This window comes from Echinops telfairi, unplaced genomic scaffold (genome assembly GCF_000313985.2).
Source record: "Echinops telfairi isolate 266 unplaced genomic scaffold, ASM31398v2 ScPeMD7_7475;HRSCAF=8513, whole genome shotgun sequence".
NCBI lineage: Eukaryota > Metazoa > Chordata > Mammalia > Afrosoricida > Tenrecidae > Echinops > Echinops telfairi.
In genome coordinates, this window is record NW_022111379.1 from 798,968 (window position 1) to 812,225 (window position 13,258).

The 13,258-nt window shown below is 45.4% G+C and overlaps 1 protein-coding gene across 1 annotated transcript in view; it reads right to left on the bottom strand.

Moving 5' to 3' along the window:
* The window catches only part of INTS14 (integrator complex subunit 14), a 28,582-nt gene that overhangs the window by 7,183 nt on the left and 8,141 nt on the right, over positions 1–13,258 (bottom strand). Inside the window, exons 3-8 of the mRNA XM_004711927.2 lie at positions 12,487–12,642; positions 10,901–11,019; positions 10,353–10,495; positions 8,616–8,708; positions 7,346–7,490; positions 5,783–5,916 (exon numbers count right to left, since the gene is read on the bottom strand). Of these exons, the coding sequence (XP_004711984.1) occupies positions 5,783–5,916; positions 7,346–7,490; positions 8,616–8,708; positions 10,353–10,495; positions 10,901–11,019; positions 12,487–12,642 (790 nt within the window). The remainder of the gene's footprint in view (positions 1–5,782; positions 5,917–7,345; positions 7,491–8,615; positions 8,709–10,352; positions 10,496–10,900; positions 11,020–12,486; positions 12,643–13,258) is intronic.

Sequence of the window (13,258 nt, forward strand, 5' to 3'; positions counted from 1 at the left end):
TCTACTTCATGGTTCCTCCCATTGCTTCGGCTGCTCTAGGATCACCAGCAAGTTTCAGAGTCTCTTTTGCTATTCAATTCAGTTTTTATTCCTTTCCTATCTTTTTCTTCACGTCTGATGTTCTTAATGTAATCTCCAAACTGATCCAGTCTTCACTCATTAGTTTTCAATGTGTTAAATCGGTTTTTAAGACAGTCTCTCAACTCAGGTGGTATACGATCAAGGACCTATTTTGACTTTTGTGAACTTGTTTTAATTTTCTTCAGTTTCAACCTGAACGTGAATATGAGCAATTGATGGTCTGCTCCAGCCAGTCCCTGGCCTTGTTTCGGCTAATGATATTGAGCTTCTCCATCGTTTCCCACAGATGCAGTCAATTTGATTCCTGCGTATTCCATCTGGTGAGGTCCACATGTATAGTTGCCATTTGCAAGAAAGATGTTGTTGGTCTTACAAAAATCAATCATGGGATTTTTAGCTTCATATCTATCACCAAGGTCATGTTTTCTAACTATTGATCCTACTTCTTTGCTTCTACCTTTTACATTCTAATATCTAGTAATTTACCAAATATATCTTGGTTGTATGTTTGATCAATGTCAGACTGGTGGAATTCTTCAGTTTCTTTATCCACTGGCTTTAGTGGTTAGGGGAGCTCTGGTGGTCCAGTGTTTGAGAGTTGGGCTGTGATCTGCAAGGTTAGTGGTTCAAAAATATCAGCTGCTCCGTGGAAGAATGACAGGGCTTTCTACTCCGTAAAGAGTTAATCTTGGAAACTCACCAGGGCAGTTCTAACCTGCCCTACAGTGTTGCTGAGTCAGCACTGACTTGATGGCAGTGAGTTCTGGATTTAGTGGCTTGAGTATAAACTTGAATTTATACTATTAACCGTTGTTTCTTATAGGCATATAAATATTATTCTGTCACAGCATGGCACTTCAAGATCGATCTTGAAATGTTCTTTTTGATGATGAATGCTATGCCATTCCTCTTGAATACTATTTCCAAGATTGTGAGCCAGGCAAACGTCTCATTCAAAATGGCCAATACCAATCTATGTCAGTTACTAATGCCTAGGATTTCAATCTTTAAGGGTTGCATTTTATTCTTGATGACTTCCAATTTTCCTAGACTAATGCTTCATGTATTCCATTTTCTGGGTATTAATGTTTGCAACAGTTTCTTCTCACTTTGTATCTTGTCCCATCAACAAAAGCTTTGCTCCATCAACAGCATTAAACTTGACTCTACTCTGAAGAGGCAGTTCTTTCTCAGCTGTAATGAGTCCCTTCCAATCTGAGGGGCTGATTTCCTAGCACAATGGTTCACTGCGTTTCAAAAGGTTTTTGGTGGCTAAACACTCAGAAATGCACAAACTATTCCTTCTTCCTACTCTGTGCTTAGTCTAGAGGCTCCACTGAAACTGGCTCACCACGGTGACTGTGTGCTGGTATTTGAAATCTCAGTGGCACAGCTTCTAGCACCACAGCACCAAGTGAGCTGCCACGGTTCGACAAAAGGACAGAGGAGTGGTAGTGAAATATGCTAGCAGAAATAAAAATCAAACTGTTGTAAACGCGACGACACTGCCCAGAAGACAGAAAAGATAAAGATGAAAAAATAGCTAAAGTTAAGAAAGATACACACACATAGAGCAAAACAGAGGTTCTATAAAAGAACAGAAAATAAAAGGGGAAAAAAATCAAAGAAAGAATGTATGTTCCAAGGGGAGAAGACATGGGTTGCCAACACATGGAATGGAGAACCCAGGAACAACTAACAACTTCTGACATTCAAACCACCAGGGGTACAAAGACAATTCTCAGGTTGGACAGAAAAAAACCAGGTCAGGGTCAAAGGCCTGGAACTTGGCATGGCACTAGGCTCTCAGTAGCAGGACTGGAAGCCAGAAGAGATAACAAGAGAAAGGTTCAAAATTTTGAGTCAAAAGGAGTCCCAATCTGGAACTCTATATTCAATTAAACTGCCAATCATGTGTAAAGGATAAAACAAAGACATTTCTAAAGGACACAAGATTTCAAAATATCTACTTCCTATAGATCTTTTCCCCAGAAGGAACATGAAACAGGAGTCATAGGAGCCAGATGAAGGAGAGTCAGGATAGCTAAGCAACACGCCTGGAGCACCACTGGTCTGTCAACGACATAGGAGGATGGGAAGTGGCACCAAAGGGGTGGGTGGTGGGTGGGAGGAAACTGACAAAATATCTCATGAATGTACTAGGGGGCAAGGAGTGGAGCTTCAAAAAGTTTGTGGAACAATGGGATTAAAAGGTAATAGAATTTTCTACAAATGTTTTCAGAGCCCTTGTCTTTTGATTCACAGTGCTTGGGATAAGTACATAGAAAACAAATAAGGGGTGGCTGGGTGGTGGGAGCAAAGTTGTAACTACAGGGGAAACTACAGTGCACAGAAAAGAAATGCACATTGTGTATACTATGTGGTCCAGGTGTCAGTGAAGCTAACATCATCGGACTCCCAAGACAGGCATTAGCACCACACTAGCTGGGAAGCAGAGGGTATGGGAAATGTGCTTGTGAGCTGGGGGTGGGATGTTGTGGTAAGAGAAAGAGAAGATGATAATATTTAAATACACAAATTAAAAAAATGAAACTGGTAAACAAGCAGCCATCTAGCTGAGAAGCAACAAAGCCCACATGGAAGAAGCACAACAGCCTGTGTGATCACGAGGTGCTGAAGGGATCAGTTATCAGGCATCAAAGAACAAAAAATCATATCACTGTGTGCTTACCTTCCCGATAGGATAGCTTAGGACAAATGGGTGTTTAAGCAAATGTGGTGAAGAAAGCTGATGGTGCCCAGCTATCAAAAGATATAGCATCTGGGTCTTAAAGGCTTGAAGGTAAATAAATGGTCATCTATCTGAGAAGCAACAAAACCCATATGGAAGAAGCACACCAGCCTGTGTGATCACAAGGTGTTGAAGGGATCAGGTATCAGGCATCAAAGAACAACAAATCAAATCATTGTGAATGAGGGAGGAGTGCAGATTGGGGACCCAAGACCTATCTGTAGGCACCTGGACATCCCTTTACAGAAGGGTCGCGGGGAGGAGACGAGCCAGTCAGAGTACAACTTTCCACTAGTTCCCAAATGCCTCCTCCCCTCTAGACTATCCATGATCCCAATTCTACCTTACAAATCTGGCTAGACCAGAGGATGTACACTGGTACAGACAGAAACTGGAAACACAGGGAATACAGGATAGATGATACCTTTAGGACCAGTGCTGAGAGTGAGAATACTGGGAGGGTGGGGTGGAAAGGAGGAACCGATTACAAAGATCTACATATAACCTTCTCCCTGGGGGATGGACAACAGAAAAGTGGGTGAAGGGAGACGTTGGACACTGTAAGACATGACAAAATAATAATTTATAAATTATCAAGGGTTCATGAGGGAGGGGGGAGGGGAAAAATGAGGAGCTGATAGCAAGGGCTCAAGCAAAAAGCAAATGTTTTGAGAATGATGATGGCAACAAATATACAAATGTGCTTGACACAATGGATATATGTATGGATTGTGATAAGAGTTGTATGAGCCCCAATAAAATGATTTAAAAAATTGAAACCAAGATACAGCAATATACTTGTTATGTACAAAGGAAAGTAATTGCCAAAAGAAACAACAAAAAAAAGTTAATTCTACAAGAAACCGGCCATCTCTAAAAGCAGTTAGACAAGCCACCATTCAGCAGAGAAGCAACACGTCCACATGGAAGAAGCACACCGCTGGTGCGATCCTGAGGAGTCATAGGGACTGGGTAATTGGAACAGAGAAACGCTGGCCGCTTTCATGCTGCAATGGCAGAGTTGAATGTTTTAACAAAGGCAGAGTTTAACAATGGCAGAGCTGAATGTTTTAACCTATGTCGCACAGAGCCTAAAATGTTTACTACCTGATCCTTTACTGAGAGTTTGTGAAGCCCTGATCTAGACTCTAGGGCCCATTCTCAGTCAGAACCTTGAGGAGGCCTCTGTAGCAGAGAAGGCTCAGACTGGCGCGGACTTGCGTGGTGTGGAGCTTCACAGGCCCTCCCTTCCTTCCTGAGGCCACTCTGGGCTTCTGCGATGCCATTTCCCTATGTTCTTCTGCTTCCACCTGATTCTTCTTGGCAGTTTCTTTGATAGTGCTCTTTTCACCGCCCTCTCGTACGCTGGCGCTTCCCAGGGGTATAGCCCTTGGCCCTCTTCCTCTTTAAAGTATGGTCACAGATGATTTAGATCAGAAACCACTTGAGCCAATATTAACACTGCAAGTTAAAAAACAAACAAACTGCAAGTTTCTGGTCCTGAATCGAGACCTACTGCATCAGATTCTCTCTAGACCGGGCCCAGCAAACATAAACACTCCAATTTTAAAACTCTGCCACAAAAAAAACAAGCTTCCTTTCTCGTCATTTTAATGCTTACAGATGTGCTTAGAATTAAAGATGGTGTGTTCAATTCTCCCATTTCCCGAACTCCAGAGTTTGGCAGAAACTGTCCCTTGGCACCTGGACCGGCTACCTCCTCGACACACTCAGCACGCGCAAACCAGTTGTTCTCCTAGACCTAGCTTTCCTTGTTCACTATGTCCACTAGGGCACCACCCTTTGACCCAACAGCGTAGGGTGGAAACCTGGGCTCATTTTCAACTTTTCCCTCCTTTATTCTCTAAAGCACTCATGACTGATTCTCCCTCCTGAGTTGTTATCTTTACATGGATTCCCCCTCCTCAGCCCAGCCACTTCCCTGGTGACTGGCTCTCGTTACATCTCCGGACCTCTCACAGCAGCCTCCAAGCTGAAGAATGCCCTTCCCCTAGTCTTGATCTTTCAACCCCACAATCCAGAGTTATCTTTCTAAATGCAAATTCTTCTTTCTCACTTTGATAATGGTCACATCACACAATTCCAGGGGGCACCAGGCACCTAGAATTAAAATCCATCTACCTAGTATTCCAGAATAAACAGTCAGTTTTCACACTTCAGATGAGACCTGTCCTGCTCTAGACACTGCCTGCTTCTAACTGCCACCTCCCCATCCCACCAGCCCCCTTACACTTTTTGAGCTTTCTCCGTTCCTTCCTTCATGGCCTCATTTGCCCAGAACGACCCTTCGTCTTTGTTGGTTGTTCTTCTTTTTAAAAATCCAACGAGGCTGTCCTTCTCTGTGAAGACTTCCGAATCCTCCAAGCAGAGCTGATCACCCCCTCCTTCTTCAGACGACGCGGGTCTGGTGCCAGCCTGTGCTTATCATTCCACTTGCTGCTAGACTTTGGGCAACCCCAATTCACTCTTGTATCCCCTGACCTGGCACAGAGTAGGCTGTTTGGTAGATGTTCTTGAAATTGAACTGAGTCCAAATAATTCTACAGTTGGATCCTGAAAAACTAGGAACAAACTAAAGAAAATTCAATGCCATTGAGTTGATATCGACTCACAGCAACCCTGTAGGGCAGGTTAGAAATGCCCCTGTGAGTTCAAGGAAGGGAGTTTAAAAGATTTAGGAATGTCCACAGGACATTTGGGATGAAAATAATACACCAGAGGAAAAACTTTTCAACTGAAGTATTTACATTTACTTTAAGTAACCTAAGTGCTGTGGGAGTTAAAAAGCTCCAACAGCCCACTCTCTAGGGGTCCTCTATGTACACAGTCAGCATTAGAGGCCACAGCACATTGGCCATGGAGGTCACCCAGCACTCCACCTGCACAGCCAGAGAGCAGAGAGGCAAGTAGAATTGATCGGGATTATACCTGAAATGGGTCCCAACTGTGCCATTTTCCCTAGCCATGGGAGTGGTTCTGGGCCAGGCTCAAAGAGCGACATCATGAGGTTTGACTTCTTCTTGCTGTCAGCCTGGGAGTAGAGCATTCCATGCCATTCAGGACTAAAGGGAGAGAAGATGGAAGAGCCGAAGAGCATAAGCCTGGGACCATCACGCTACACAAGTCTAGTCTGTGCTGCTCTGCTTAGGGGCCTGGGCTTCAGTGCGAGTGCCAGTGCCAGTGCAGCCAGATCCTAACCCTAAAAATGCATACTGGTGCCCCATAATATTACCACCCCCTGGGGCCTATTATTACATATGAAGTGAAATCATGTATACCTGGGCATCAAAACAGTCTTAAAAGAGAAAAAACAAAACATCACAAAGGGCAGCAAGCAGCTATCAGGGTGGCGAAGAGGATCAAGGGCCAGGACCTGTAAATCTTTTCAGGTGCACCCTGAGTCATTCACAGCAGTACCCACACAGACACCCCCAACACTGGGCAGAAGGCCACCACTCAGTCTCTACAAGAGGCTCTGTCTCATGTTCTCAAAGGGGCCTGTGTGAGTCTAATATTCAGAACCAATGCAAAAAGTCTGGTGGCAAGAAACACTGTGGGCTAAATCTAATAAGAAGGGTTTCCTTCTCCCTTTGGGGCCACTAATTTGAACCAAGCAGCAATGTAGCTGTGCTTCCGCTGACTAACCCTAACCTCTTGCTATCCCATTCTAGTCACCCCCGGGTTCTGGGCCAGCCTCAGAGGAGTGGGTGGCCAGAAGATGACGAGTCATCTCCTTGTTTCTAATAACAGGTTTGACAGATGGAGAAACAAAGAGCAGAAGCTCACAGAAACCCAGCCGAGTGCTTCAAAGCATGGCTCTGGGGTCCGACTGCATGGGAAAGAACCCCGCTCTCCCTTTTCCTAGCTGTGCAACTGTGAACAGTGACTGAACCTCGGTCGGCCTCAGACTCCTCAGCTGGAAGAGGGGCTGACATCGCTGTCTCCTGTACCATGCTGCCGTGAGCGCCAGGACGAGGTAAAATATATAAAGCGCCGGAGGAAAGCCTGGCACGTGGCAAAATGCTCTTTGCCTCTCGTTTTACAGAAGAGACGATGCAGGAGTCCTGCCTAAAAGCCCCTAGTGGGGGAGGGGAACTGATAAGGCCCAAGCCACAGCCAGTGCAGGCTGCGCACGGCCACCGTGAAAAGCACGAGGAGAACCGCCAACTCGTGCCAAGAAGGCGCACGCCACACGTACTCTAGCGGGTGATTTAGACTAAGGTGACCAGATTTAAAGCGGGACACCATTGACGGGTGTGTGTGTGTGTGTGTGTGTTTCTTGATTAAAAAGTTGGTCTATATGGACCAAAGAGACTGTTCCCTAGCTTGTCATGCATTCTTTCCAAAAATCGAGACTTTTTTAAAACGCCAAAAATCGGGGCTGTCCCGCCAAAAGTGGTACATCTGGTCACCTTAATTTAGACTGAAGATTAGAAGGGACTGGGAGGTGGAGAAGGTGGCATGAAAAGCAAGCAAGTGACGAGCACCTACCCTAATTGAACAATTGCCACCATTCCTTCCACTTTTAGGCTGCCATGGAGCAGGACACAAAAGTTGGGTATTTTGCCTGCAATCTGATTGGCTGAATTCTCATCTTCATTGTCATCTGTGATGCCAGTTCCGACCTCATCACCTTCTGTGAAAAGAAGAAGAAAACGGGTCACACTCATTCGGCTCCAGCAACCCGCAAGAACTACCGACGATGACACTGTCTGCTATTTCTCACCTCGGGGAGCAAAGTGGATGGAGCTGTGGGAATACAGTCACGAAGACCATTCACATTCTAATTTCCAGTGCCCGTGTAAGGGTCCGTTTCCACATGCTGTGTTAGTCCACTTACATGAAATGGTCAGAGCAGACACCACAGAAAGCAGATCAGCGGATGCCGGGGCGGAAGGCCATCAGAAGACAAAGGCATGGTGTGTCTCTTTTGGGGTGATGATTGTATAACTATGGTACTATACTAAAAAACATACTAACACCACTGAATCGCACAGTACAAATGGGTGACATGTATGTAGGTGAATTCTAGCTTGACATAGCTGTTCACAAACAAAAAAATCCATTTTCCATAGTACCCCCTGGCATGGTCAGAGAGATGTTAGTTGGCAGTTTGAAACACCCATCAGTGTTCTCAACCGACACCTTGCAGCAGAATGTGAATGGGCACCCCACCGTCCCAGGGTCAGCAGTGGTCACTCTCCAGCTTCCTCACCGAAGTCTCCAACCCCAGGTGCACCCACAGAGCTGCCGAGAGAGGAACCTTCCCAGTTAGCTTCCTCGAAATGCGTCTGCCCGCTCCAGCTCATTCAAGGCCTTTCTAACACAGCAGAAAGAAAGCACTGTTTGCAGTGGCTTCCAACAGCCACATCTCACCCGGTCGTATTTTTCCCACTGCTTCCCAGCATTTCCTTTCCATTCTGCCTAATCTCTTTGTCGATGACGTACATGGACCTGCAGACTTTCCCCAGGACTTAGAGATAAAGAACAATCCTGGTTGTCCTAAGATCGATAAGGTAAGTATAACACAATGACCACAATATATGACCTGTGTGAACATATCAAGATTCTGCCTGTCAGGGGCAAATGTGGAAAAGAATTTCCAACTGTCATGGAATCCTTACTTCCTAGAGTCAATGATGCTGAACAAACCCTTGCAACCAAAGCCCAGAGATGCCAATGGGTGATTGCAGATCAATCAGATCGCCTTTTAGTTCGTAAGAGGCTTCCTATGTGTCCCTGGCAGAGGAAGATAACTCACCTTTGTTAAGTGCTATCGGGAGAACCAGATGTCTGGACAGAACCGGGGGACTGGAGATATCAGCTATATCAATAAATCCCACTATTTCCAAATCTGAAAGGAGGGAATGAACACAAAATTAATTCGTGTTTGTGTTCCGTTTCACAAACAAAATGTGTACGTGTGATCGTGGAACAAGCTGCTTGCGGCATACTGATGGCATAATGACTGGGAACAAAATGTGTCTGTGATATGAGAAGGTATTTCCATGTGCCACAGAAGCATTCTTTTTCCAGGAGTGTCTGTGCTAACTTCAAATCATTATCTGCACATTAATACACATTGGTTAGCCAGCCCAAATTATTATTTGTTCTTGAATGTCATGAAACACTTTTTCTTTCTTTTTGAGGATGGGAGGGAGTGGAACCTAACTGATTTGAAGGCAAAAACCTTTAAGTCAGTTTAACACACTACTGTCTGGTCAAAACGGAAGGAGAGGTGTCTGTTTCCAGGCAGCCAGGAAGCGCACCGAAACCCACAGGTGCTGAGTGGAGTCAATTCCAAGTCACAGCCACTCTGCAGGAGAACTGCTCCTTTCAGGGCTGTGCACCTTCTCTTCTGCGCTGGCTATTAAGTTCACACGGCTGACCTTTAGGCTTGCAGCCAAGTGCTTTAACCACTGTATCACCAGGATTCTGAGCAAGGGGGCAAAAAATGTTTACAAAAAATCTGTGCACAGCTTTTCACTTTAAAACTCCTGAAAATCTGTACCCAAAGATAATGACCACTCATTGAGCACTTACAATAATTTACCAAACCTATAGTTTGTATTCTAGGTACTGAGGCTGCAAGTGGTGACTGAAACAGAGCTCACTCACATCCCCACAAGGTTTAAGGACTTCATCTCAGAGAGTCTACCCACAAGCTGGAAATAACTGTCCTCTCCCCTCTCCACTATGCCTGTTGCCCTTGAGTCTTTGCTTTGCCAATCCCCCCCAGCAAATACTGGCACTGTGACCTCATCAAACGCAAGCGCAAACATCACTTTCTCTGACCTCATATAAACAGTGGAGCCAGCATAACACAAAGTAACAGAGCTCAGAGTTAGGGACCATCTAGCTGATTCCCTCATACCAATGAGGGCGAGAGAGGAAGCAATGTACCCAGGTTCACACAGCAAGAGCCACACAATCAAGCCTAGAAGCTATTCCTTCTTAGATGACCATAATCAGGGTTACGATCTGTCTCAGTATCTCTTCTGAAAATTACCTCAAGGATCTCAGTGTTTTGCTGGATTACAAATGAGAATCTAGCCACGATGTTCAGTGCTAGTGACTTGTGGTCACCATTAACATGGATGAGAGGCTGGCTCATGACCTTACCAAGAAAGACCACAAAACCTCTTGTCCATTTCCAGAGTGTGAACTGACCACAAGCACACCCTACAACAAACCAACGCACCCACTCTCTGCCAAGAGTCAATTCTGACTTGTGGCAGCCCTACCGGGCAGGGAAGAGCAAACTGCCTCTGTGGTTTCTCTGTAGGAGTAGAAAAGTCTCATCTTTCTCCCAAGAGTGGCTGGGGGCTTCAAACTGCTGACCTCATGGTTAACAGGCCAATGCATACCCACAAGAGCATGCGAGTACCAGAGAATCTACATTTCTTTTCAACTCTCCTGGAAAGAGAAGCAAGCACCAGTCAGAAGTTAAAGATGACAGAAAAAAGTATGAAGGAAGTTTAAAAGCAAAAACAGTTACCTGTGTTAATGACTTTAGGGATCGGATCGATTTCCTCATCTACGACAAAAGGCTCTGGCCGGGGGAAGACCTGCACGTCAGCCGTTAGGTGGCCACACTGGAGGACAGCGTGGAAAGGCGTGTATGCCACATCTATCAGTTTTCTAGAATATGATTGTTATAGGAAGAGTCATACGATACCTAAAGGTAACTTTGTTCAGACGCAGTTTCTTTTCCCTTCAGGTTGACTCCAAAATGCCGATCAGATCTGTGTAACACAACACAGTCTGACATTTGTGGTGACCACGTTTAACTGTGAGAAGGCCCAAGCAAACTCATCTTTGACACTGCTCAGCCACTGCGGGGAAGTCGGCAACTAGAGGCATTCCAGATTCAGACATGCTTGGTTTAAAAGGGAGTCAACTTCTTAAAATCACGGCTACCAACCATTTAACTAAAAGGGAAAATATACTACTGGACACAGTAAAAGAGATATTCTTGCTGGCTGGATGCCAAATTATAGTACTGGGTTGTAAAGAAGGCAAAAAAGCTCTAACGCACACACTCACCCAAACATAGACTGCACATTTTTCAAGCACAGGGGGCCGTCGATGGTAAAAATCTGCCCTTCACCGTTGTTTAAGTCGATGAGACGTTCAAGGCAATCCAAGGAATCGGTGCTCTGAAGCTACAAGGCAAAAGAGATGACCGACCGGCCGCTCGACAGTGGCACAAATGCCATGCTGTGACCAGTCCGTCAGGGCTGTGCCCACCACAGCCACACAGGCATTCTTCTTTTTAATATGCGCAATCTGAGAAAAGCAAGAACTAGAGCAATTTTGATTGAAGGTTCCCAAACAGGAATCTTAGACAAGGTGACCCCACTGGAGCTGTTTGCAAAGATTCTGGGAGGTGACCCCGCTCATCCTCCCAAGTGCTTGGGACATCTTTTGATGAGAACGACCATGACCTACATTTTCCGGTAGAAAAACTGAGGCGAAACAAGGTTAAGTGACTCCCAGATAAACAGGCAAACTAGGAAAGTACTAAATAAACATACATCAGGGTGATGTGACTTTACCAAAAAACAAAACAAAACAAAGCAAAAACCCTCAGCCCACTTCTGCCAGCATGCCTGGAGAAATCAAAGTAAGAACCCCTAGGTAGTTACATCAAAGAGGCTATCTCAACCCTTCATTATCTAAAAATCCTCTGTGAGAAGGAAGGATCACAATTCCAGTTTTGCTCCCTCCAGACGGGACAGAGATCCGAAAGCTCAAGGAGCATTTGAAGCTCAGTCTTTTCAAAGACAAACGGGTTTCCAAAAGTTCATGGAAAAATAGAATGGAAACATAATGGAATTTTCCCTTGAGCTTTTTGAAGGCCCCTCATAAATTCAGTGGCCAGACTCGGTTGAAACCAATGGAGGTCAACATTGTTATAGTGCATGTAGTATAATATTAACAGTACTGAAAGAAAGTAAATTGAACCGTATTTACCTAGTCAAACTGTTGGGTAGCCAGGATAGGGACAGGGGGTTATCCCTCCCATGCCCATGAGGGCCCCCATAAAGGAGGTTGTTTAGGACTCAGGTGAGCATTAGACACCCATTAAGGCCCCCCCGAACTGGGCATGCTCCAATTCAAGCCCCCAAGCCAGGTGGACGGTATACCTGGGCAGCCCAAACTAGACCCAGGTGGGCTTAATTTAGCAAGTGGGGTCAGCCAATACTTTCAACCACGCCTCCTCTGGCTGAGAGGTAAAATAGCCTGGCAGCAGGAAGGCCAGTTCTTTTTACCACTCCTGGTCAGTGGCAGGTCGGAGGGGATTCACTCTTCTCTCTATCACCCTGCCCCAGCGCCCACTCGTGCTGTGCGGCACTCTCTGGCCTCAGTTCCGCATGTGGGGCGCTGTTCCACGGGGTTGCTTGTGTCCAGTGTGACCCAGGGTGGCTTCCGCGTGGTGTGGCATGCTTCCCAGAAATAGCATGTCTCTTTTGAGTAAAACCTGAAACTCCTTCCATCCTTCATAAAAACTCACTTGGATTATAAACCAAGCTTGGACATGAATTCTTTCTCGTGGGAAGCCAAGAACTGAGGTATTATCCACTAGAGAAACCTCACAAAACTAAGAAGAACTTAATAAAAGCCATTACCTCTTCCAAATTTGCCATGCACATGACGTACAGCTTCGACGGGAAAGGAAAGGGGAGGGGGAACCTGCTGCTCTCACTTCGCTGGCTGTGAGTCGCCAGGGAATGTCTCAGCGACCCTCTGCCAATGCCCAGGCAGCCGTCTGTCACCAGGACAACCTGTGTGCAAGAAGGGGATTGTATGTGAAACGAATCTGCTGAAAGCAGTCCCATTTAGTGAAATTTTCATTTCTCCTTAATCGTTTTACACAGAAAGACTTACCTCTACAGTAATGAACCACCGACAAAAGCAAGAACATAAGTAACCCTAAAGAAACACTTTAGTCATGAGAAAGATGACAGAGAGAGAGGCATACAGTGTGTGCTTCTATTATAGGAAGTCCCAGAACAGGTTAAACAAGTCATGTGGAGATAAAACAGAATGATAAACATGGGGCAGGGCCGTCTTTTTGAAACCATTTTATTGGGGGCTCGTACAACTCTTATCACAATTCGTGTCAAGCAAATTTGTACATTTGCTGCCATCATCATTCTCAAAACATTTTCTTTCGACTTGAGCCCTTGGTATCCGCTACTCATTTTCCCCTCCTTTCCCACCCCTTGGGGTGGTTTTTTTTAAGGCTGTGACTTTTGGGAAGCAGACTGCCAGTCCTGTCTTCCGAGGAGCCTTGGAGAAGTTCCAAGCCACTGATCTGTCAGCTAGCCATCTCGAGATTAACCGTGTCAGCCTGAAAGTCCTAGTATGGCCATGTGTGACTCTACATTTATGAAATAG